This window comes from Sycon ciliatum, chromosome 10 (assembly GCF_964019385.1).
Source record: "Sycon ciliatum chromosome 10, ocSycCili1.1, whole genome shotgun sequence".
NCBI classification, from domain to species: Eukaryota; Metazoa; Porifera; class Calcarea; order Leucosolenida; family Sycettidae; genus Sycon; species Sycon ciliatum.
The window spans coordinates 18,027,658-18,052,034 of NC_088652.1; the positions used below are offsets into that span (position 1 = coordinate 18,027,658).

General features: G+C 48.2%; 2 protein-coding genes across 2 annotated transcripts in view; one reads left to right on the forward strand and one right to left on the reverse strand.

Annotated features, from left to right (window-relative positions):
• The first annotated feature begins 3,716 nt into the window (after positions 1–3,716).
• On the forward strand, positions 3,717–4,871 carry LOC135826508 (elongation factor 1-beta-like). Its single transcript, XM_065339116.1, has one exon. It carries the CDS (start codon positions 3,797–3,799, stop codon positions 4,469–4,471), a length of 675 nt encoding a protein of 224 aa, XP_065195188.1. The 5' UTR covers positions 3,717–3,796; the 3' UTR covers positions 4,472–4,871.
• A 3,406-nt stretch (positions 4,872–8,277) lies between these two features.
• Positions 8,278–24,377, reverse strand: part of LOC135826392 (leucine-rich repeat-containing protein 15-like) — a 31,808-nt gene continuing 15,708 nt past the window's right edge. Inside the window, exons 7-22 of the mRNA XM_065339000.1 lie at positions 23,922–23,993; positions 22,634–22,705; positions 22,053–22,124; positions 20,416–20,487; positions 19,834–19,905; positions 19,420–19,491; positions 18,078–18,149; positions 16,887–16,958; positions 16,318–16,409; positions 15,185–15,298; positions 14,532–14,705; positions 13,290–13,442; positions 12,593–12,712; positions 10,437–10,628; positions 9,976–10,086; positions 8,278–9,209 (exon numbers count right to left, since the gene is read on the reverse strand). Coding sequence (XP_065195072.1) covers positions 9,058–9,209; positions 9,976–10,086; positions 10,437–10,628; positions 12,593–12,712; positions 13,290–13,442; positions 14,532–14,705; positions 15,185–15,298; positions 16,318–16,409; positions 16,887–16,958; positions 18,078–18,149; positions 19,420–19,491; positions 19,834–19,905; positions 20,416–20,487; positions 22,053–22,124; positions 22,634–22,705; positions 23,922–23,993 — 1,684 coding nt within the window. The 3' untranslated portion in view covers positions 8,278–9,057. The remainder of the gene's footprint in view (positions 9,210–9,975; positions 10,087–10,436; positions 10,629–12,592; positions 12,713–13,289; positions 13,443–14,531; positions 14,706–15,184; positions 15,299–16,317; positions 16,410–16,886; positions 16,959–18,077; positions 18,150–19,419; positions 19,492–19,833; positions 19,906–20,415; positions 20,488–22,052; positions 22,125–22,633; positions 22,706–23,921; positions 23,994–24,377) is intronic.

Consider the following 24,377-nt stretch of genomic DNA (forward strand, 5'->3'; position numbering starts at 1 on the left):
ACGTCTACTGCGCACATGATCATGATGATCGCAACGTCAACCAGGCAGAATCCTTGATTTCTCCCACTTCTTTTTCCATGTTTTCGGTCTCTCAAAAGGCCAAAACTAACTGGTACACCTACACCCTGTACCAAGACTGGCAAGAGTCTCTTGCGTCTTGCCTGTGCTGTAGGTCTACTGATCTTCAATGACATGACATTTACATGACTGATCGTACATGCATGTACATACCTGTACATAACTGTTGCTGATGGCATGTCGACAGTTGTAGTAAAAGTTAGTTTATAGTTGATCATAGGTTGTAGCCTAATGAGTAATGTAGGTGGGGCGACACTTGTTTTGAAGGACAAGTGTCGCCCCACCTACAAGCCTTCATTCAACGCGAGTCATGACACGTACACACGTGTCTCTTGACTCCGCGCAGTAGTGTACATTCATGTACTGTTCATGACCCACCTAACTGGTACTTGTCTCTTGGACCTGGCCCGAGCGTAGGCCTTGGCGGATAATGCCGGCAGAAAAATTGGCAGAATTCGGTACTTTTTCTGGTAAGTTTCATGCATGTTTGGTAATGGTAGGTGGATAAAGAAATGGAGCAGAATTCGAGGAATTTCCCGCCATAAGGTTTGTATGGTTCTGCCAATTTCACTGCTTTTCGAGCATTATCCGCCGGTGTACAGACCTGGGCCTTTCTCTCCTCACTTCCCTATCAGCTAGTGCCAGTAGTGGCTGAAGCGGTAGGTGGTACCGGTACATGACTAAGTCTTGTTGCCAGGGAGTATAACGTGTGTGGTGTAGTGTAGAACGATCACGTGACAGTACCTGTCAGATAGGTATTTTACAACTCCCTGCTCCCCGAGCTCCAGACAGTCGGACACAGTGCTTTGTGGTAAACACGCACCTGGCAATACGGCGGTAAATACACACCGGACAGTCAACAACAGGAAGAAAGGAGATACATGGCTGTAAATACAATCTAATGTCGAGCTAGACTTGGCGCGCCTCAGCCTGGACCAGGTCGACAGGCGCGAGGTCGAAGCGACGGCGGCGAACAGAGCGTGATCCACGGACGGAACGGATGGCAGATCTGGCAAGAGAAAATGCCAAGCAGCACCGCAGCCAAGCTACAACCCGGCCATAAGCAGCGTTGCGTTTGGTGACCAAGCCATGCGCCAGCCTCTTGACTACTACGGCTGCTTTAGAGCCCATCCCACCACAGGAGGAGAAGACTAGTGTGAAGGAGCCACGCTCGACTTCATTGACACGTTCACCGTATACGCACGCTTCTTCTCTCCTTCGAACCTTCGGTAGAGGGAGGGGAGAGACTTGGGCCGATAGCTTGATGCGCGGGGATAAAACACCCTTGTATCAAAGAATGCGTTGCGGCTATCGGTCCAGAATCCCTTCAGGCTTCACCCGCAGGTCGGCACGGGCATCAGGATCAGTGTTGGCTGACCGATAGTGAAAGGTTTCACCAGTTAGGGGCTGCAATGGTGGCTCCACCTCCACATCATGATGGAGCTCCTTCATGCACGACGCGAGGAAGTCGCGGTGGGATCATTGTGTTGCATGTTGATGAATCCCGACAGGCGACAACTTGCAAAATAATGGGCATGGTCAACTCAGAACCTTGTCGAGGCTTGAGGCACAGGGAGTCTTATTTATAACAGGGACAGGATGCTGGCAGGTTGTCAGTGGACAGACTGAAGTAGGCAAGCAGGGAGTAGTATTTTACTACTCCCAGCTTGCCTGCATGCGCGCGCATATGCGCGCATATGCCTGGGTATGCCATATGGGTTATTGCAGCAACAAAAATACAGCTGCAGTGGTGTCTTCAATTTCATTCTCCCGAGTCAAGCTCCGTATGAAGACATCCAAGAAGAAGATTGCCTGATGAGTCCAGCGGGGACGAAACGTACGTCGCAATCGAGCTATGTCGTTGCTGTGTCATCATCTATGTGCCATGCGCTACTTGATGTACCAGCCTGCTATGCCGGATACCGCCAGCCATGCATCGACCAGGCGCCAGGCGCGAACTGATGGTGGTGGTGGTGAGAAGGAGAGCTCTGTGCCAGAACTTTGCAGCCTAGAGAGCGTGTGTGGGCAGGCGTGTGTTTACCGCCATATTGCCAGGTGTGTCTTTACCACCATATTTATCAACAATAAGTACAGCTGCAGTGGTGGCTTCAATTTCATTCTCCCGAGTCAAGCTCCGTATGAAGACATCCAAGAAGAAGATTGCCTGATGAGTCCAGCGGGGACGAAACGTACGTCGCAATCGAGCTATGTCGTTGCTGTGTCATCATCTATGTGCCATGCGCTACTTGATGTACCAGCCTGCTATGCCGGATACCGCCAGCCATGCATCGACCAGGCGCCAGGCGCGAACTGATGGTGGTGGTGGTGAGAAGGAGAGCTCTGTGCCAGAACTTTGCAGCCTAGAGAGCGTGTGTGGGCAGGCGTGTGTTTACCGCCATATTGCCAGGTGTGTCTTTACCACCATATTTATCAACAATAAGTACAGCTGCAGTGGTGTCTTCAATTTCAAAAGAGGCAGCAAAAAAAAATACTTTGCGCCACTGCTGGTACATGTGCATGCATGATCTGATCTACAAAAAAGTAGATCAACACTGCACTGACTGAGTCTGTGCATGCACAGAGAGTGGCATGATCTACGAGTGGAGTGGATTGAGATCGGCGGGGCGCGCGGCTGGATATCAGGGGTCCCACGTGCCGTACCCCACTCTGAGCAGTGAGCAGTGCAGTGAGCACTGTGCATGTGTACAGTATGTAGAGGCGACGGTTTCAAATAGGAAATAGGTTGCAAACCGGAACGGACTCAATATTCACTTTCTCTCTTGGTATTTTGATTAGAAAACATATGTCACAGTGAGACTACGATGTGATATACTCCGAGCCAAAATTTCATGGCTCTGCGATGACCAGAAGCGCCATATCAAGCAGGTGAGTTTTTGACGTGTTGCTTCGCACTGCGACTTGAGTTTTACGACTTTCGAAAAATCAACTTCTTGTCGCAGGTAAACAGCGGCTCGCCTCTCGACAATAAAGCACCGCATACCAATCAAAACTAATGGAAGCACACACAAGGCTTATTGTTACTCTGTACTGGCCGTCGTGGAGCGATAGCAATTACCTAATTTCAGACCCAGAGTGAATTTGACGGGCACTCTAAAACGTGTCCGGTTTGGAGCCACCTCTGATTTGAACTTTTTTGAAGCGAAAAATTGGGCAACTTGGAGGCAATGGGTCAACACAAAGGAGTGGCTCAGTTCGATTGACTCTGGCCCCAGAGCAAACTTCAACATGCCAGTTTCCTTCCACAAACATATTTCGAGTGAAAAATCAACGTTGATGATCGTTTTGGGTCTATACAAATTTGGCTGTCAAAACGTTCCGGTATCGAGCCGTCTCCTCTACTGAGCAGTGCAGTGAGCACTGCAGTGCAGTACAGTCACAATCTCATGTCATGATCTCACGTGGTGGCTAAAAAAAAGATGAGCCGGACAGGGGAAGCCCCTTCTATACACGGAGAGGTTTTGTGTTGAATCGGATGATTTCGAACGGTTGGCCATGCAAACTGTGTAAGACAGATGTATTTATGTAATAAATCTTCAAATCACACGGGTTTAGATGACATTTTTCATTGGAACGCATGCGCACTGCCGTTGAAAATCCCCCAAAAGAAAATGGCGTGCAAAAAGAGTCCTCTTTGACTCCATTCAACAAAACTGGGGAAGAAGCTCCCGCCGTCCTTTGTCCTTTTTCGAACATCAAAATGGGTTTCGGAGACCTCAGCTCTCAGCAAGGCCTTCAGTGCCTGAACGAGTATTTGGCTGACAAGTCCTACATCGATGGGTATGTGCCATCTCAAGCTGATGCTGCCGTTTTCAAGAGTTTGACTTCTGCCCCAGCAGCAGAGCTGATCCACGCTCTGCGCTGGTACAATCAGATCAACTCCTATGAAACCTCGGAGAGGACCACCTTCCCCGGTGAGGCAAGGGAATTGAGCTCATACGGCCCAGCCGGTGCGTCTGCTGCCGCAGCTGCAGCCCCAGCTGACGAGGATGATGATGATATCGACCTGTTTGGTTCTGATGAGGAGGAGGATGAGGAAGCTGAGCGCATCAAGGCCGAGCGTTTGGCTGCCTACGCCGATAGAAAGTCCACGAAGAAGGTCGTCATCGCCAAGTCCAACATCATCTTGGATGTCAAGCCCTGGGATGATGAGACTGACATGAATGAAATCGAACGCCTCGTCCGCACAATCGAACAAGACGGTCTCCTGTGGGGATCATCTAAATTTGTGCCAGTCGGTTATGGCATCAAGAAGCTCGTCATCAGCTGCGTCGTGGAAGACGACAAGGTCGGCATCGACTTCTTGGAGGAGTCCATCACCAGCTTCGAGGACTTCGTCCAGTCCGTGGACGTTGCTGCTTTCAACAAGATCTAAGCAGCTCACAGTCTGCTCAATCCATCGCCAATCCAGTACACGTACGTGCCATGCTGAACAATTTGCTTTTCTGGAGAGAGAAACTATTTGCTGTGCTTCCTACCGCTGCTAGTAATGGCAACTGTGTACTGGAATAGTGTTGCGTCGGTGTGTCTGTCAGAACTCTACCACTAAATTCACCTTGGTCGCACACTAGCTTATTCGAAGCGCGTTCCACCATCGCGCTCATCGGCTTCGGAAGCTTGCCTTCCCAGTTTTGTTTGTTCCCTCTGGTCTTTCTCTATTGGCATGTGTGCTTATTTTCTATTCTTTTTTTTTAATTTACTCGTTTAGATGCCAGAAAGAGCCAGTGGGAAAAAAACTCTTGCTCGGAGTGTGTGTGTAGATGTGTGCACGCTCACATTTGTGTGTGTTTGTGTGTGTGTGTAGGTGTGTCCACGCTCGCATGTGTGTGTGCGTGTCTTGGTAATGTTGAAGCAAAGTCGTCTGCTTCTATCAAAACGACGTGCTGTCTATATAGGGTACGTGAGTCAGTGTAGGGTGTGCATAGGTAACTGTCTCGGTCACCCTTGTCCATGTGGTGTAGACCAAGCGTGTCTGATGGCCGATTCACGCGGCTTGCGGGCTGTGTGAGTTGGCGATCTGGTGTTAGTCGTGATCTACTTCACTCGTATCTGGTCCTCTATCATGGCTGCGGGAGAAAATCATTGGGTGTATTTGCAGATTTGCATGCTTCTTGCGACTGGCGTGCCTGGTATGGGTGTGTGCAAGAGTATATGAAAGCCAGAGTGTGCAGCTCGGATGGCTTGGTGTCACGGCGAAATTCCGTGATTTATACATCATTTTAGTGATGTGGTGCGTACGAGCAGTTCTCTTTCTGCACAACTGCAGCTCAGTTGTACGCTCTACGCCAATTCCCGCCTCAGATCTGCACCAAATATGATGTAATCACGGAATTCCGCCGTGACCGACACCCGTAGTAGAAAAAGCCCCAAGCAGCACACTGGTTTTCATGTCCTCTTGGTTTGTGTTGTGTTGCTAAACCATGGGGTGTTCTCATCCAGTGGATTTGCCTGCTTCTCTTGTGACAAACATCCATGGCACATGGTTGTTTGTGCGCGTGTACTGATATGTCCCGTTGTTTGTGCAAGCCAGTGGTACGTGGTGTTGCATTGGGTGTGCACATTACCATTGCTATACTGCTAGACAGTGCTCTGTGCCTATGTACATTTGTTACATAGAGCTATCGTGTGTGTGTGTGTCTGTCTCTCTCTCTCTATCTCTCTCTACTATCTCTCCCTCCCTCTCTCTCTCTCTCTCCCTCTCTCTCTGTCTCTCTCCCTCCCTCTCTCTCTCTCTCTCTCTCTCTCTCTCTCTCTCTCTCTCTCTCTCTCTCTCTCTCTCTCTCTCTCTCTCTCTCTCTCTCTCTCTCTCTCTCTCTCTCTCTCTCTCTCTCTCTCTCTCTCTCTCTATCTCTCTCTCTCTCTCTCTCTCTCTCTCTCTCTCTCTCTCTCTCTCTCTCTCTCTCTCTCTCTCTCTCTCTCTCTCTCTCTATCCTTCTCTCTCTCTCTCTCTCTCTCTCTCTCTCTCTCTCTCTCTCTCTCTCTCTCTCTCTCTCTCTCTCTCTCTCTCTCTCTCTTCCTCTCTCTCTCTCTCTTCTCTCTCTCTCTCTCTCTCTCTCTCTCTCTCTCTCTCTCTCTCTCTCTCTCTCTCTCTCTCTCTCTCTCTCTCTCTCTCTCTCTCTCTCTCTCTCTCCCTCTCTCTCTTCCTCTCAGCCTGTCTTGCATGTACTGTTGTAGACAATAGACGACTGTGAAAGCACAATGTACTAGTATGCACTAAATCTCTTGATGGCTCTGAAAGTGTACATCAGTCTGAATTGAGTCGATCTGCATTTCACTTCTCCCTGCAGTTGCCCTGCTCCAGTGTTGTTCTGACATGTGAAATTTATGCTGATGTGTGTGTCGTGCGGGAGGTCATCAAAATCGGTTAGAGCCACTGAATGTGTGTGTGTTTTAGTGTGTGTGTGTGTGTGTGTGTGTGTGTGTGTGTGAGTATGTGTGTATCCCGGAAGGGTACTGTAATGCCGTCAGTCCTTTTCTGCACCTTGTCCACCCTGAGTTTGGTGATTTCAGGTGTGTCAGCAGCTGGGCGGCTCAATAGCCAAAAGAGTCATCTTTCCATATTTTTTGAGTCTTTATCCCTCTCCCGAGAGACCCAAGTGGCCAGTTTTAGCAGTGAGCGTGGAGAGAGTCAAGTGTGGTGTGCTTGGAAAAAACACAATGAAAAACAGGGATTCACTGGCCAGAAAAAGCCACTTCAATGGGCTGTGTGGTGGATACCAGGCTAAAATTTGTGGCAGTCACGATTCATCAGCCCTGGCACAAGTTACTATGTCTAACATAGCTGTTCGCTATCATCTCTTCCGCGATGTGCATGTGTGTGTGGGGGGCTTGACTGGACACAATTTTAAAAGCACTGTTCTGTACTACCAAGAGTATGCAACTGTGATCTCTTTTCTATGGGCCAGATGCGCGGTGCGCTGCCTTCATTACATCATTCAGCTGCAGTCCGCGCACTGCGGAAAATCAAACGCTGCCCTTTCCCTCCAGTTTGAAATGAACTTTCATACGGAACTGGAGTTCACGCGCCAGAATTCAGAGATTGTGTAGGTACTGGAACGAATCGAGCAAAAACGGATGGGCTCGTGCGAGAAATTGAGGGTTTGAGTGCATGCTTTCAGAGCGTGATGAAGGCATGTTACGTAATGAAGGCAGCGCGCCGCGCACTGACCCATAACCACAGTTGCATACTCTTGTTTATGCACTCTTGGTTCTACCCACTGGTGTGGGTAGTACCCACACCAGTATCTATATGCCATATGCCAGTTGCAATGAATTCCTCCTGGGACTCTGGGAGGCACAGTACACTCAGGACCATAGCTGCCTTTCTACTGAGTAACTCTGACCCAAACGAACACGGTTTGCTACGCTGCACGGCGCAAATAGCATGCATGCGTGCATACTATCGGTCGACTGGCAATTTTGGGCTCAGTTCTACTTCCACACTCGGCAGACCGTCGAAGGCGATTAGGCCCAGCGCGAGCACCGAAACGAGAGAGCTTGGAAGCTCAGGGCCCTACGCTATGCTTTTTTGCCTTGATGACCTAGACAAAAAAAGCATAGGGATGTTATAAATTCTTTAAAAAATTCCTTTTTTTTAAGACATAACCTGGGATTCGAACCCGCACTATCGCGCCCTGCATGCATCCCCGGTCTTTAAAAAATTCCTTTTTTTTAAGACATAACCTGGGATTCGAACCCGCACTATCGCGCCCTACATGCATTCCCCCATACACTTCGCATTCATACCCATTCTGCCAAGTTGCTTCACGTTAATGATCTTGCATTTGAAAGCCCTATTTGAATATGCATTGTGGCCAGCCGTCTTTGATGGTACGGTACGGTAGGGATAGGTACAGGAGAGGTACGATCGAGGGTAATACGACACCGTCTCCCGTACTGTACCATCAAACACAGTTGGCCACATACAGCTGCCCGCAATATTCAAATAGGGCTTTCAAACGCAAGATCATAACGTGAAGCAACTTGGAAGAATGGGTATGAATGCGAAGTGTATGGGGGAATGCATGCAGGGCGATAGTGCGGGTTCGAATCCCAGGATACAGTATGCCTGAAAAAATAGGAGAATTGAAAAATTTATAACATCCCTATGATTTTTTGCCGTCAGATACGGGATAGCGCCAGGCGTGACACAAACAAACAAACACACAAACAAACACCAAATTAAAGCTGTGTGGACCCTGGCTAGCGCCAGACGTTACTGAAGTAACGTCTTCTGCATAGCTACGGGAATAAATGAGTGTAAAGTGGAGAACAGTAGTCAGTACGAGAATGGACCCATTGCGCAATGACGTAATTTGTACCGTAAACACCCTTTACAGCCACCTGGGCATGGTCGTCTGGGGTGTTGGCTGTTGAGCAGTGCATTCCTGATCCCAGCGTACTCACAAGCATTATTACTCATACATTCCATATTTGGCAATGCGCAATGGGTCAATTGCGCTTGTGCACAATGCATACAGTTGTTTACATTTTTACACCAGGTCTGTACCATACATTGAGCATGCCATATATCCGTGTTCACTCGCAGTAATAGCGGAATAAAATGTAAACATGTTTAGCTTGGCATGAATTTAGCCAAACGTCAGCAGCAAGAAGCGCGGGCTGATCATGCTCAACTTTGACATCCACAAGATCGTCATCGTGAATAGCCGACAACTAAATGCATGATCATGTGCTGTGAACATGCTGATGGAAATCAGTCCCATGCCACCAATGCTGCTGCTGCTGCTGCCGCTACTGCTGCTGCTCCTGTGTATCTAGGTTTCTCATTGCACATATATACTATTATATATTTTCTAATTTGCGCGGCAGTTATTCATTGGTACCTGCCGCTGCTGCTGCTGCTGTTGTCGCCAGGACAACAGGCAGCACATTGCTGTTTTCGTGAGTGCGCTGCCCACGCACACACACACCCCGAACCACCAACGCACGCCACAGAGGCTACGGGGCAGCCGGGGATAGCTGCTCCTCCAGATCGGCGGCGTCCCCGCCATTGGCAGCGTTGTCCAGTTCGGTGAACAGCGCTCCATCTCCACTCGCACCACTACCGCTCTCCCACTCGCAGCCAAAGTCCTTGGCTGGATCGCACCCAGCTGCAGAGTACAGGACAAGGGCAGCATATTCATAGATAATGCATACGTATGCCAACACAATACGAAATCTAGAGATAAGCGCATTGTATCCAAGTCGGATTTAAACCTCACAATCACCACACCTCGAAAATCATGCAGTTCTGTGTAGCAGAAAAGATTTGATGTCCAATATACCATTTACGGTCCTGTGTGTGTGCGTGCGCGCGCGCGTGTGCTCGTGAGTTTTGTGCGTGCGCGCCTGTGAGTGTTTGTGTGTATATGTGCGCGAGTAAGTGCGTGTGCGATAAATTGGATGTGGATGAAGTGCTGCTACAGCCAGCAGATCAAACACTGCGACTGCTTTTTTTATTATTTATTTATTTATTTTTTTTTTTACTATTATTCACAAACCCAACTCGTAACATAAATAATTATGTGGACAAAAACAAACAGCTACTGAGCAGGGGCTGCACAGGGCAGCAGTGATGGTGAGGTACCAGGGCCTCCACCGACCAAAGGTCTCGGCTTCAATGCCACAAGCACGCGCTGGGTAGAGCCGGGCGGGGGAAATGTGCTCAACTGATCATCCACCACCACCACTACCATGTACAAGTACAGAATACACTTTCATGTTTTGAATGTGAAAGTGTATTAAAGCAATGCCCAAATTTAGATACTTGGGTTTAAAACAATTCCAAGCAAACCGATGGGAGTCTGCATGTACTCCATCAGTGGGGGATGGTACTGGCTGCTTCAAGCAGCAAAACTGGATGGAGTTGCTACTCACGTTTCCGTCGCTCGCAGACCTCGCCGATGTAGTTGAACGTACACTGGCATGTGAAGATATGAGCAGTGAGGCACGTGCCGTTGTTACGACAACTCGGCGTGCACGGTGTTTCTGTGAAAATGCAAAAAAGTTCATAAATATTTTGGAAAGAGTAAGGGCCGTATTAACTATGAGAGATGGCCACATTGACATTTCCGGTAGCCGCCGAAGTCCTTTTGGAGTGATGGTTAGGAAAGCTTGCATATTATACTATACTTTTACCACAAAGTATCATTGATGATCCCTCCCCCCACCCCCCCCCCCCCCCCACCCACCCACCCACACCCACATGCACATACATGTACACACACACACACGCACTCCCCCCCCCCCACACACACACACAGGACCCTCCCCCCCCCCCCCCCCCACACACACACGGCCCCACAGCAAGACATACAGCAGATTACATGCATGCTTACGCCGTCTGAAGAAGAGCTCTGCTTCGGCACGATCACCTCGACCGATTCCATTCTCCGCCACGCACGTGTAAAGTCCAGCATCAGAGTATTCCGTTTTCAGGATATGCAAGCTGCTTCCAGTCTGGATAAAGCGCTGCGTCTGGCTGTCAATTGCCGTGCGAGGAACTGGCACGGTAACGTTTATACGCCTTCCTGCAAGACAGGACGGGACGGGAACACAAACAGTTGTTCGGTGGCCTCACCGGGGCCGGGGCTTCTCGTCAACAAGAGATACGAGAACGCTTTGCGCTGCTGTCGTTCGCACCTTTTAGATCTGCGCCATGATGCAGTCATTTACGCTTTGCTTTGTGGGTATATAAACCAGTACTGATCCAGATTTGCTTATTGCTGTTGTCTGATGATCGCTTTAATAGTGTGTGAAACTGAGAGTTAACGAGAGAGCTTGGAAGCTCAGGGCCCTACGCTATGCTTTGTTGCCTAGCTCATCGTGCATGTTGTTAGAACTGATGGAAATGTTTTTTTCCTTTGATTAGCTACATCATTGTATTGCGAAAACGTTTCAATGAGTTACTGAAGTAACGTCTTCTGCATAGCTACGGGACCGGCGCTGACTCTGCCGATCACGGTCGTTCTGGAGTCGACGGGATGTCTGTCCTGACGTTTCCTGGGACCGGCGCTGACTCTGCCGATCACGGGCGTTCTGTAGCCGGCAAGTAACGTCCATTCTAATTGCATTTCCTCCTCGTCTCCCTATTTCTTTCCAGAAAATCTCCCTATACATCAGGGAGTTGTATACATAATACGACGAATATTGTGGCGAGCTGTTTGTGGCCAGCTGTGTTTGATGGTACGGTACGGTACAGGACAGATACGGGATAGCACCAGCAAACATTGCGGCCAGCTGTTTTTGACTAGCTATGTTTGATGGTACGGTACGGTACGGGACAGATACGGGATAGCGCCAGGCGTGACACAAACAAACAAACACCAAATTAAAGCTGTGTGGACTCTGGCTAGCGCCAGCCGTTACTGAAGTAACGTCTTCTGCATAGCTACGGGAATTAGAACACATTTTCCGTCCTCTTATTGTATGGGAGATACGAGAACATGTAAATGAAGAACAAGGGGGAAGTAGGAAGTGGCATATTGCATAGATTGAATGAAAAGTACTGCAGCAGCTAAGCTACAGCACAGGAACTGCAACTTTGAAACAACAAATTCTGGCCGGTGAGAAACTTTGGCCGATCTCGAAAAGAAACTTTCGGCCGTGAGCTAACTTTGGCCGATTGGGGTTCAATCATGCATCTTTTGCCTCTATGACAAACTTTGGCTTGTGATTTTCTTTGGCCGGTTGGCACGAAGCGGCAAAATCAGCGAAATTAAGTCGCCAGCGAAAATTAGTTGATTTACAGTATGCAAAGTGGCTGTACCTCCCCCTCCCCCCCCCTTGTTTTACAGAACTCCAGTTCGGATTTGTCACATCATTAATTCTTGTGAAATAACACAACCACCATCACCACCAGCATCATCAAGAGTACATAACCCCCCCCCCCCCCCCCCCCAGAGTGTGCAACTCCCACATACCCTGCTGTCCTGACAGAATTTCAAGTTGACGTCATTTTATGATGCAATGCTCCTTGCACCAGTGATTTACGACATTTGCACGACGTGTCAATGTATCACACGTTTTTTTTTCCTTCACACTAGTTCGTACAGGACCAAATGGGGTTTGTCCACCACAGGTTCAGAATACTTCTGACAATACATGTACAGCACGCACTGCATCATTAAAAGGACGTCAACTTGAAAATCTGTCGGGACAGCACCCATAGTGGAGTTGCACGCTCTTGGCAGGTTATGCACTCTTGTCATCATACAGGACCGCCGGAAGCAGTTTTCGTTTGGTCCGGTAGTATTGTGGCCTTTCCAACTTTGTGTATCGATATGGTGGATACACTTGCTCTCCACAGTAGGAAACTTGTGTTGGTGGCCAAAAGGTTTGTCCGGCAATAACCTGACCAACCGGACCGGTTCCGGAGGGCCTGCCATACATACATGTAGTTTGATCCAAGTGGAACCAAATTTCAGGATTTCCCTACCGTTTCAGGGTTATGCCGTATCACTTTCAGGCCACGCATGCGGCGGCGTAAGCTTACCATCTTTCATCCAGTAGTAGTCTGGTTGAGGTTTCCCCTGCACTACGCACATGAACATCACATTCTCTCCCGGATAGTCCCGCTCCACGTCGCGTGGTGCCACCGTGATGCGAGGGCTGTCTGCCGTGAGACACACAAACACACACACTCACATGCACACACATATACACACAAACACCCACACACACACACACACACACACAACCGCACACGCACACACACACACAACGGCACCCACGCACACGCACACACACACACACACACACACACACACACACACACACATACAACCGGTCCGTACAGAAAATGACAAGCCAGAGAGTTTCAAAAACAAGACCTGGGAAATGTGTATCAGTGCTGAAAGTCTGCGTCCTGTTTTTACACATTGGGTTTGGTCTTAAAATTTCCAATACCAGCCACTTCTATTGGTTAAATCTGGGTTTCGGCAGCAACATCGTTGTGCGTGAGATGGTGTGTGTGTGTTTCTTTGTGTGTGTGTGTGGGGGGGGTGCATGCGCGCGCGCGTGTGTGCGTGTGCGAGTGAGTGAGAGAGAGAGAGAGAGAGAGAACGCGAGAGGAGACTGGGAGTGACAGAGCCAGCAAGATAGCTAGCCAGACGGACGGATGGACAGACAGCCAGACAGCCAGACAGCCAGCCAGACCGACAAGGGGGGGGGGGGGATCAAATTATACTAACCTCCGACGGATATAAAGATCGACCTGGCCGTAGCACCTGCAGTATTCTGCACAACCAGCGTGTAGAGACCCTCCAGAGAATCAGACATTCCCGACAGGAACAGATTACCCTGCGTTGTCACGGTGCGGCAGTCGTCAGCAGCCAATGACTCACCTGCGGCGGTCACAGTCAACAGCGGAATGGATAAGTTCAAGTGAGTAATCATGACACAAACCTGATAACGAAACGTGGCATTGCAAGCAATGGAAGCTCATCTCATATGCCGTACAAGAGCAGACACACTGCTCTTAAGTGTAGTGATGCTTTATGCACTCACCATATTTAGTATACACAGTACCCGTATGGGGTTACCCACACATCCAGAGTGCATGACCTGGTGACCCTAACCCGGCCAACCTGGTGACCCTAACCGGGCCAACCTGGTGATCCTAACTGGGCCAACCTGGTGATCCTGATGGCCTGGTCACTTTGCCTCTCTGGCATGCATTGATATCTTGCTGTTCATCTTTAGTTTCATGGTTCTTTGTCTAAACGAGACATCCTAGTGGTAATGGACTGAGTGTGCTGGTGACTGGGTAATCACCACACTAACGGTATGCCTGATCATGGGGTGATGGCGTCCCACGGAAGCAGAAAGGTGGTTCTTGACCAGGGAGTTGTACGACTCCTTGTTCTTGACCGGCCCGGTACGCAACCCGTCGGATTTGTTTGTTTTTGTTTTGTTTTTGTTTTTGAGTTTTACTAACTCTACCCGTGTCCAGTTCCTCTAGTGAGTTTCAAGTTTAAAATATAGAACTCAAACTTAGAAATTGCGACTTTGGCGGGGTATTAGTAATGAAGTTGGTTGTTCCTACGTGGAACACATGCTTCCTGCCACACAAGACACTTGACTAGGTCACGACTGCCATCCGGAGCACACGAGAAAATTCAAAGTTACGAAAGGAAAATTGGTATTGACCGGCAAACCATACAAGCAGTGCTACAGTTTTGAATGGTAACCCTGAGCTAGCATACCATTGCACCACTGCTCTGCCGCTCCATAAAAAGAATCTCAAATGCTAACATAATCACAAGCGAGGGTCCTTGGTTCGAGTCCTGGTGGTGACAGTCAATTTTTTCTTCAGACTTTTCCCGTTTGTCTCTTTCCCTCAAACCCAGTTAATGATCACATAACCTCTTAAATAACTCCAGAACTGGTTTGAAACAAGGAGAAGCGCAATCAAATGTCCATCTGCTTCTTACCTCTCCTGGTCCAGAATGTCACACCGGCTGGTGTTGCCTTGCTCAGTAGATGAAGGTCTTCACCGCGGGGCACAACAATCCGTTCCACCGCGGCCGGCGATGATGATGGTGCCGGAAGACGAAACGCCCGCGGACTCTTGTAGTCGTCGATAATGATGTTCACGCTAACCACCTCTACATGGACGGGGTCATGTGCACACACACATGCACACATGCACACACACACACACACACACACACACACACACACACACACACACACACACACACACACACACACACACATACACACACACACATCAGTACACACATGCACCCATGCGCACACACACACACACACACACACACACACGCATACACGCATACACACACACACAAACACACACACACGGGCAGATGCAAACACAGGAATAATGTAGCACTTTCAGATGAAAGTGCTGGTCATGAGTGGGAGGGGGAGGGGAGAGGACAAGACAAAGTTGTTCTGCCAATTGTAGAAGAAATGCTCGGAAACACATCAGTGAATGACTCTAAACCTGCACGAGTATAACGTTGCCAGTACAAATGCATAGATATACAATGTAGGAGAAAGGTAGGAGAAAGACACACGTTGATAATTATAATCTCTCTCCTATTTTTTGCCGGCAGCTTACGTTTAGTGCAGTTCAGTGTCCGCTGATGTATAGTGTGCAGCAGCTTGGTACGCAGTACAGCTGGTCCAGCACACCGTACTGTATCCACTCTGTCTGGCTGCTGGGCAATAAACCCTGTACATGCATACACACACACGCACACACACGCACACACACGCACACACACATACACACACATACACACACACACACACACACACACACACACACATACACACACACACACACATACACAGTGCATCATACATCACATGCACGCATGAGCACATGCACATACACACAAACACAGACACACACACATGCACACACACACACATGCACACACACACACAGACACACACCCACACACACGCACCCACCAACCCACACGCATGTACACATGCACGCACACACGCGTACACACACACGCACGCGCGCGCGCGCGCGCGCACACACACACACACAATACAGTACAACACAATCGAGGATGACTATCAAATACATAACGGTAGTGTCTGTGAAATAGACATGATGGGCTGGTATGAGGACTCCCATAGCGTCCAGAAGATTGGCTGCACTGACTAACACAAGTACTAGTGGGCAATAACGCTATACTCATCGTGCAGTTAAAACTGAATATTTCAGCTTGCACAGCCTGTTTGTGCCTGGAATGAAAGCATGTTGTGGCTAAAATCAGCAAGGTGGATGCCGGCTGCCTGAACGAGTCTTCTACACTTGAAACTATGATGGAGCAACAACGCTTCCGTTTCCATTCTGCATGCACGTAACCAAGAGTACATAACCCCCAAGAGTGTGCAACTGCCTGCACAACCTCTATGCAGTGCTGCGACGGCAGAACTTCACATCACGTGACATGGTTCAAAAGGTTACACTCGCGAACAGTGCAAAGTGACCACAAGAGAGAATTGTACCCAAAGCCGGGTTGCGCACAACCCTGTATCAATCATGCACAGAGTGCAAATAATGTGTACGGGTTCATCACGTGATGTGAAGTTCTGCCGTCGCAGACCCTATAGCTGGAGTTGCACACTCTTGGGGGTTATGTACTCTTGATGTAACTGTTAGACTTCTACGAAAGTTTCAATGTACTAATATAAGTTGGTGGGTCTTCTAAATCAAGAGAAATGCAGTACCTTTGAAATAGAGAGCATTGCAGTCGCAGTTTAGATCGTTACTGATGGCACCGAGCGACGGGGCAGGAGCACTCGTCGTGTAGTCCCAAATCCTGAGCAGAAAAGCAGATTGCCCCCCCCCCCCCCAACACATACACACACACACACACACACACACACACACACACACACACACACACACACACACACACACACACACACAGAGGAATGGATGCATGCACAACACCCACATGCATGCGTGTGTTGTGTATGTGGGTGTGTGCACACAAACGGGCACGCACACGCATGCATGCACGGACATGTACATGCACGCATGCGCACGCACATGTACATACACGCATGCAAACACACACACACATGATATCAGATAGTGTATATTGTTTAGTGGTGTATGGAACTCACCGTCCCAATAAGGAAATGGACAATGCCTGAATGCATGAAAAACTGCTACGTTTTGCTGCCAATCACCCTTTTAAAATAAGTTACGCTATCTCATGCTTGGGACTGGATTTCACAGAGCATGTATGCGGCAATACGGTGGAGCTATGCAACCATGGTTACGCCCTCACAGTTCACGGAGGGCCGTCATTGAATTGAACGTTCCGTCGGCCACATAGCTGATTCGATTCCCGAACAACGACCTGTACAGAAAGTTCAATGTACATGTACACAGAGAAGGAAGTCAGATGGTGAGCTGATCGTACTCATGGATAAGCGTGAGGACAAAATGTCAGTATTGTGCCATGTTGTCACATGTAATATCAGACTGTCTTATGATCTGGTCACATTGGTAGAACTCGTAACATTTTCTCCTTCCGCTTATGCATGAAGAAGTTTAAATATTAGAATTTTTGCCTGAGTATCGCATAGTGTGTGGGTCAAGTAGCAAGCAACAACTTGGTCTACCTTCGGTGTAATTAAGTTGGCACGGGTATGACATCAAATCACCTAGTGCTACGGAGATGTGACTAATGATGGCCATCACAACACTTGCTAATCACACCACTGTACGTACTGTTGGAACAACATCTGTAGGAAGGGAATGAATATCCATGCAGTCTTGCAGCGAGTGGAATCTCTCCCCCCCCCCCCCCCCCCCCCAGTTCTGTACTGTCTCATACAAGCACAACGGTCAAACTTCACATAGACGCGGTCTGCTGTGAGTACAAACCTTGTTGTTATGAGCATGGCGCATTGATACATAAAACCTGGTGTTTCGGTTTTCACAGACAAACTGGAATACAGTACTGTATTCTCTGAAGTATAAGCCGCTGACCCAGATGTTTTGTCACCATAATAATTATACAGACATCTAGCTCCACCCTGTAATTCATGTTCATTCCACCATCGCAGTACAGTATTACCCGCAACGACTTTTTCGGGTGAAAATACTGGTGTTAACAATGCAGCTTATACAAAGGGCCTTTCTACTTTAACAGCATTCAGGAACGCCTTGCTTTAGACCACAATTTTAGTCCATATTTGCTTCTTTCTTCTTTTCCTTTTCTTTTTGACTTCTTACTCTTTTCCTTGTTAGCCGTGGTTAGCTATAAAAACCCTGCAATCGCCACGCAAAGTGGTCATTGGCTACCCCAGCCATGTATTGCGTGGAATAAAAAAATATATAGCATATTTTTATTTTTTATGCAGAGAATACAGTACTCGGTTGGAGTGGAAGAATAGCCTCCACAAGGCTAGCTCAAGAGCACGCCCAGCTTTAAAGGGGCGATACTGCAGTGGACACGGCTCGGCTCGCTTACAATCTAGTGACTTCGGCCATGCATGAGAACATCCTGGGCGTCACCATCTGAAGGTCGTTGGCACCAAGGTACCTAGAGCCAGCAAGAACAAAACACAGCAGAGTGCAGAGAAAACATAGCAGGGAGTCAGGCAACTATAGCAATAGGCATACAATGCCGAAAACACGTACATTAGTGCCAACAACTATACAATTTTAGATTTTCTTCTCCAGTAGATTTTCCACGTTGTTTCTCCTTCCTCATGCAGAAAAAACCGGAGTTAAGCCATCAGCTCAAGGGTACAAAAGTCATCACTCTGTTCACATTTTCCTTTTTCTATTCAGGACCGCCCGAAGCAGTGTTCGACTGGTCCGGCCCCACCATGGCCTGTATACAGCTAGTTTGTGTATGATATAGCCAGTACACATAACCTCCACAGCAGTAAACATGCCGTGTTGTTGACCAACATGTTGATCCAGTGATGACCTGACCAACCGGACTGGTTCCAGCACTCCTGATATTCCACGGTTAGGTGGTAGTATTAAACACACACCACGCATGACAATCCAGTCTCGTCCCATATTGGGCAGTTTAAGTGGTGGAAGGTTGGCAGCAAAATCCTTATACGGTCGAAATTTGGCATGTACATGCATATTGGGTAGCCCCCTCTACTTCAGTGCACATTAACTACAGTGCTAGCAACTGAAATCCGACCCCCTGAGCGGCGGTGCGCTCACATCGCAAACACCCACCATGGTGTAACACTACGAAGTTAAGGCCGCTGGAAAGTGAACACACCGCTCAGGGGGTCGGATTTCAGTTGTTATCGGTTTAGCAACATAGAAGCAATAGTAGGCAAGCGCGGTGTGCTGCATGGTTCACTATGATGTAATGATGTACAGCTACATGTGCCTTTCAGAATTTGTACCAAGCATAAAGGTGTTTCCAGTGTTCCTACTTTGAAGTACAGTAAAACCTGTGAATGCGACCACTCGGATAGGGCGACCACCTGTCCTGGAAGACCACTGAAACCAGGACCAAGGGATGCTTTTTCCAGTCAAAATGACCCTGGATAAGGAGACCACCTGGTAAAAGAGACCACGTTTTCAAGGTCCCTTGAGCGGTCGCGTTTAGACAGGTTTGACTGTAACTTAGTAGCAAGGCAAGGCCTGTTGAGAGCTCCCTGGTAGAATAGCAAAATCTACTACCACTATGGTGGACAGCTCCAGAGGTTTGGAAGCACGGATGTCTTTCCGTGTTCTTTGATCCCTGAGGGTGGTAGCGCTCCTGCGCCTGCGGAAAGCTCACGTGTCTGAGTGTTACGCGAGCCGTGGATGTATTTCCGTGTTCACAGACGACTTACAGGCGTGCAAGGTAGGGCAGACAGCAGAACGCACCGTCAGCTATGCATCCAATCTGGTTGAACTGCAGAACTCTTTACACAAGCACATAGAGAGAGAGAGAGGGAGAGAGAGAGAGAGAGAGAGAGAGAGAGAGAGAGAGAGAGAGAGAGAGAGAGAGAGAGAGAGAGGCACGGAGAGGCAGAGAAGACAGTAGGCTGAAAAAAGCAGCGAAGCATACAACCTACGTCATACGATAATATATGAGAGTGTTATACTCGAAACAGCTGTATGAAGAAGGAATTCAGCACCGAGATGTGTTGCTTTGCTGATGGTGTGCTGTGGCAAGGTGTCGAGGTCAGCTGGATTAACTGGTTGCATGCTACTGACACCGACACTGGAGGTGATGTGCAGTCTAGGTACAGGTATAGACTTACAGAATCCTTAGACTGTCTAGGCCTTCAAACTGACAGTTGGACAGGGTCTTGATGCGATTGTTCTGCAGGAATCTGGAGACAGTGGAAGGACAGGAATACGAGTCAGCTGCAAACGACTACTGTAGGACATGTTACTATAACGAGTCGCAAATTTAACGATTGTCCAAAATTCAAAGGTTAACGAGAAGATATGTTAACGATCTTGCAGTATTCTGCCACATCCACACACAGCATATGAAGCAGTACGGCCTCAACGGATCTTATTATAACGGAGAAATGTCATACGTTGAAACGTTAGATTTACTTCCTCGTTATATATACATGTCTTACAGTACAGTAAGACTTCAGTATAAGAAACCTCTAACTTCTGTTCGGTTTTCACTAACCATGCAGTCTGAGTCTGTCCCAAGACCATAATCCAACCATGAAGCTCTCAATTCATACCACGCATGACCTGATTATGGTGTAACTTGTATTTGTATTTCGGATTTATGCATTCTCCACAGGCCTTAGACTAAATCGAGGGAGTCTCCGCTTCTTTTCATTAGTCTTGTAAAAGCTTTTCAAGAAGACTCGCCTTACAGTTGATGCAAGCTCTTTAGGTCCGTGAAGGCGTCCTGCGGAATGTTCTCAATACGATTACGGTCCAACCACCTATTACACCGGCAAGTACACACACAAAAAAACAGACAAGAGTACATGAGTCTACACACGCGTGCACACACACACGTGTACACACACGTGCACACAAACACACACACACGTGCACACACACACACACACACACACACACACACACACGTGTTCGTAATTGGGCGTGTGAATTCGTCAGGGTGTATCTCGCTGAGAAATGGTGTGTGTGTGTGTGTGTGTGTGTTGTTACGGAATCACAGCCATTCCGTTCCCCGGGACGCAGGACACAAAGGACAAGACTAGTATGGTTTACATAATTATTATTGACATTACGGAAATGGAGACAACACTCAAAGGGACGAACAAGAAGACTGACAAAAGGACTCTCGACTACAACATCGCGCATGCTCATATCACACATGCACGCGACTAGACGAGACAGTTTGGGGAATGCCATCACACGGAAAAACAACACATCATTTCACAACACCTGCCCCCTTGATGACATTCCACAAAATAATAAACCGACACCACGTAACGTTCCACATGCACAACAGCAAAAGGAACCACAGCAGAACAGAAAAACGAAAACCAACCATCAACCTAGAGCCGACGCTCTACGACCAGGCCACGCCACACAAGGCCAACCGAAACACGGGGGCCCGAAGCTCCAACAAAATAATAACATGCGCACAGCCGCACCAAATAAATCTACAACAAAAACAATGGAGAACAACAGAACGAATAGAAGAGCAACAGACCGACAACAACCAAACTGAAACAACACAGCAACAAGCAACGAACTGAACAGAGAGAGAACAACACAGCGAGCTAGACAACAAGACGAACAACAAGGACGACACACAGTCGGTGACGCCAGACTCGTCCACTGGCCTCTGGCGAGCCACGGCCACACGCTCCATGCGGTACCTGCCGTCCCAGGCTCCAGTCCCCAGCTTCTGCCGGTCCACCACCTTCTCTGCCTCCTCTCCGCGTCTTCTTCCGCTTCCACCAGCTCCTCGTCTCTCCTCCATCCCCACGCTTACTCTCTAGTTGTACTATTACTTGTATTAGTTGTTGACGACGACGAACAGACTCATGACAAACTTACTCATCCTCTGCGTCCCGGGTTTCGGCACCACGTTGTTACGGAATCACAGCCATTCCGTTCCCCGGGACGCAGGACACAAAGGACAAGACTAGTATGGTTTACATAATTATTATTGACATTACGGAAATGGAGACAACACTCAAAGGGACGAACAAGAAGACTGACAAAAGGACTCTCGACTACAACATCGCGCATGCTCATATCACACATGCACGCGACTAGACGAGACAGTTTGGGGAATGCCATCACACGGAAAAACAACACATCATTTCACAACAGTGTGTATGTGTATGTGTGTGTGTGTGTGTGTGTGTGTGTGTGTGTGTGTGTGTGTGTGTGTGTGTGTGTGTGTGTGTGTGTGTGTGTGCATGCATGTGCGTGTCCGTGCACGCGTGCGTTTGTGCGTGGTTATCTGCATGTGTGGGTGTTCTGAATCAATGCAGCCAGTACAATGATGCACTCAGGATTGACTCACAAAACTTCCAGCCTTGTCGGTCCCCTGAGCATACCACGCGAAAACTCCGTCAGAGCATTTCCCTGTAGAAACCTGACACACAGACAACACAGAACATACAAACAAACAAGACCATTGCTATAGCAAACAGCCCAGATTGGCCATAGCTGCACCTTGATCTAGAATAGTCAACCCACCCCACTCGTGCAAACCCCGGTGGCCATTTTAGTGCCATCACGCACATGTACTGTCGTGTCGTGTATATCGCCTGCGGGGTTATTCCCGTAGAAGCCACTGTCAGTGTTCGGGTTCTATTCAAAAATCTGGCTTGTATTCAAACCTGGTATTTCGTGTATGTCAACAATCAAAGCCAGGCTTATGTGCCGAGTATCCACTATAATGCAGCTCGTATTCAAAGCAGGCTTTTACCAATGGCAAGCTGAAGACTCAGCCACTATCCGGCACGTGCACCCACCACATGAGCCAACTGGCAGCCCACATGTACACACACACACACACACACACACACACACACACACACACACACACACACACACACACACACATACAAACACACACACGCACGCATAGGTATTTCTTACAGCCGCTTGAGGTTTATCATGCGGAAGAATGTGCCCCCGTCAATATGTGAGATGCTGTTGAACTGCAGGTACCTAGTCAGAAAGAGAAATTCAAACAGAACAGCTTCTTCAAGTATGTGCATAGATAAAGCAAAGTGAAATGGAAAATTCTACATTGCGAACAAGGATGTTTCTTAAAAACAATTGGGAAATTAGTTCAAATTACACACACAGCACGTCAGTAGTCTTTGCGCAAACTGCACTACATAAAGCCATAAACCTGGTTTAAGCGACCACCCCACGGTGCAAGCAAAAGCAATCGTTAAAGCCAGGTGGTCTTTAGAACCAGGTCCCATACATCCGTGGTGTATCGGATCGTGTACATACATGTGCATGATCGTACTTCCATGTACTCATATTGACAGGTGTGGAGCATAGAATACTCTGGTGCAGGCAAAGCACACCTCACTCAAGTGCATGCAGCGCATCCTGCACTGTCACTTGTCGCTTCTGTTGACTGCACGCACTTGCTTCAGAGCGCAATTCAACCCTGTTGCAGTCAACCGTGACAGCCAAGATGGCACTTTTGGTTAGTATTGGTCACTGTGTGCAGGTCCAATATGGCACTTGGTACACTAAAAGTCGGTCGCTGGTCACGCAAAGCAGGTGGTCGTTGTATCCGGTGCAGTTTCTGTGTAGAACTGTCCGTGCAAGGAAAAACGGTGGTTAAAAGCAGGTGGTCGCTAGAACCCGGCCAGAGGTCGCGTACATCAGATTTTACTGTATATGGAACATTCAGGTTTTCTCTCTGTGCTGCACTGATGAGTCCACAAAGGACGGAATAGCTCTGTCTGCAGATTGAGTATTTCGCTCCTGCTCTTGTAGTAGTTGAGCACTCTTGCGTGGGGTAGTGCCATTGCTGTTTGCGTTATGCAGAGCTCACTGACTTGTCAGTTAGAGCCCTCTGGCAAGGTACATTCAGGCCTGGTTTAAATCTGGCTTTGGAAAATTTATTAATTTTTTCCTTGCTATCAGGTTCGGCCTCATTTTCTCTGTGCTGCGCTGATGAGTCCACAAGGACGAAACAGTTCCGTCTGCAGATTGAGTATAGACAACATTATGTGACCGCTTTAATGCGCTTCGAACAAATCATATCCCCAATTCATTTCGCCAAGTACTTATTCATTCATCTTGGGCACCCTGTAAGAAGACCTTTTAGGGTCTGTTGGGAATGCCCAAGTAAAATAATAAAATACAATACAATACAAAAAATGTAAAGAGGTTAGAAAGAGCATGTAGTGGCACTTACAGTTCCTGAACTTGGAGAAGATCTAGAAAGTTCATGTTGGTTATACGCGTCAAGCGGTTGTTGTTGAGCCTCCTGCATTGCACATACAGTCAACAGAGGTTATGCGATTACATCATCAGAGGTTATGCGATGACATCATCAGTTCAGGTGCTTTAGCAAAGTCGCAGCGCACCGATGCTCTAGCTCTAAGAAAAGCACGGAACCCGCGAACTCCCGCTGTATAACACCACCCGACTGCAGGGACAAAATAATGGCCCGCTAACTTTTTCATACTTGCAGCGTGATGTTTATGTCTCTCAATTCTTTGCCCATATAATTTCTGCCTTGGTCATTTTTCTTTTTTCCCTGTAAGAGGCCATGAAGAGAAGGGAACGAAACGTTCGGTTCTAAAATTTCCTAGTGCTCATTTGGACTGGTGTGGATCGCACAGATGCATGTACTGCATTCAAGAATAGG

Coding starts and splice junctions, on each gene's coding strand:
- LOC135826508 (XM_065339116.1), top strand. CDS start 3,797: ATGGGTTTCGGAGACCTCAGCTCTCAGCAAGGCCTTCAGTGCCTGAAC.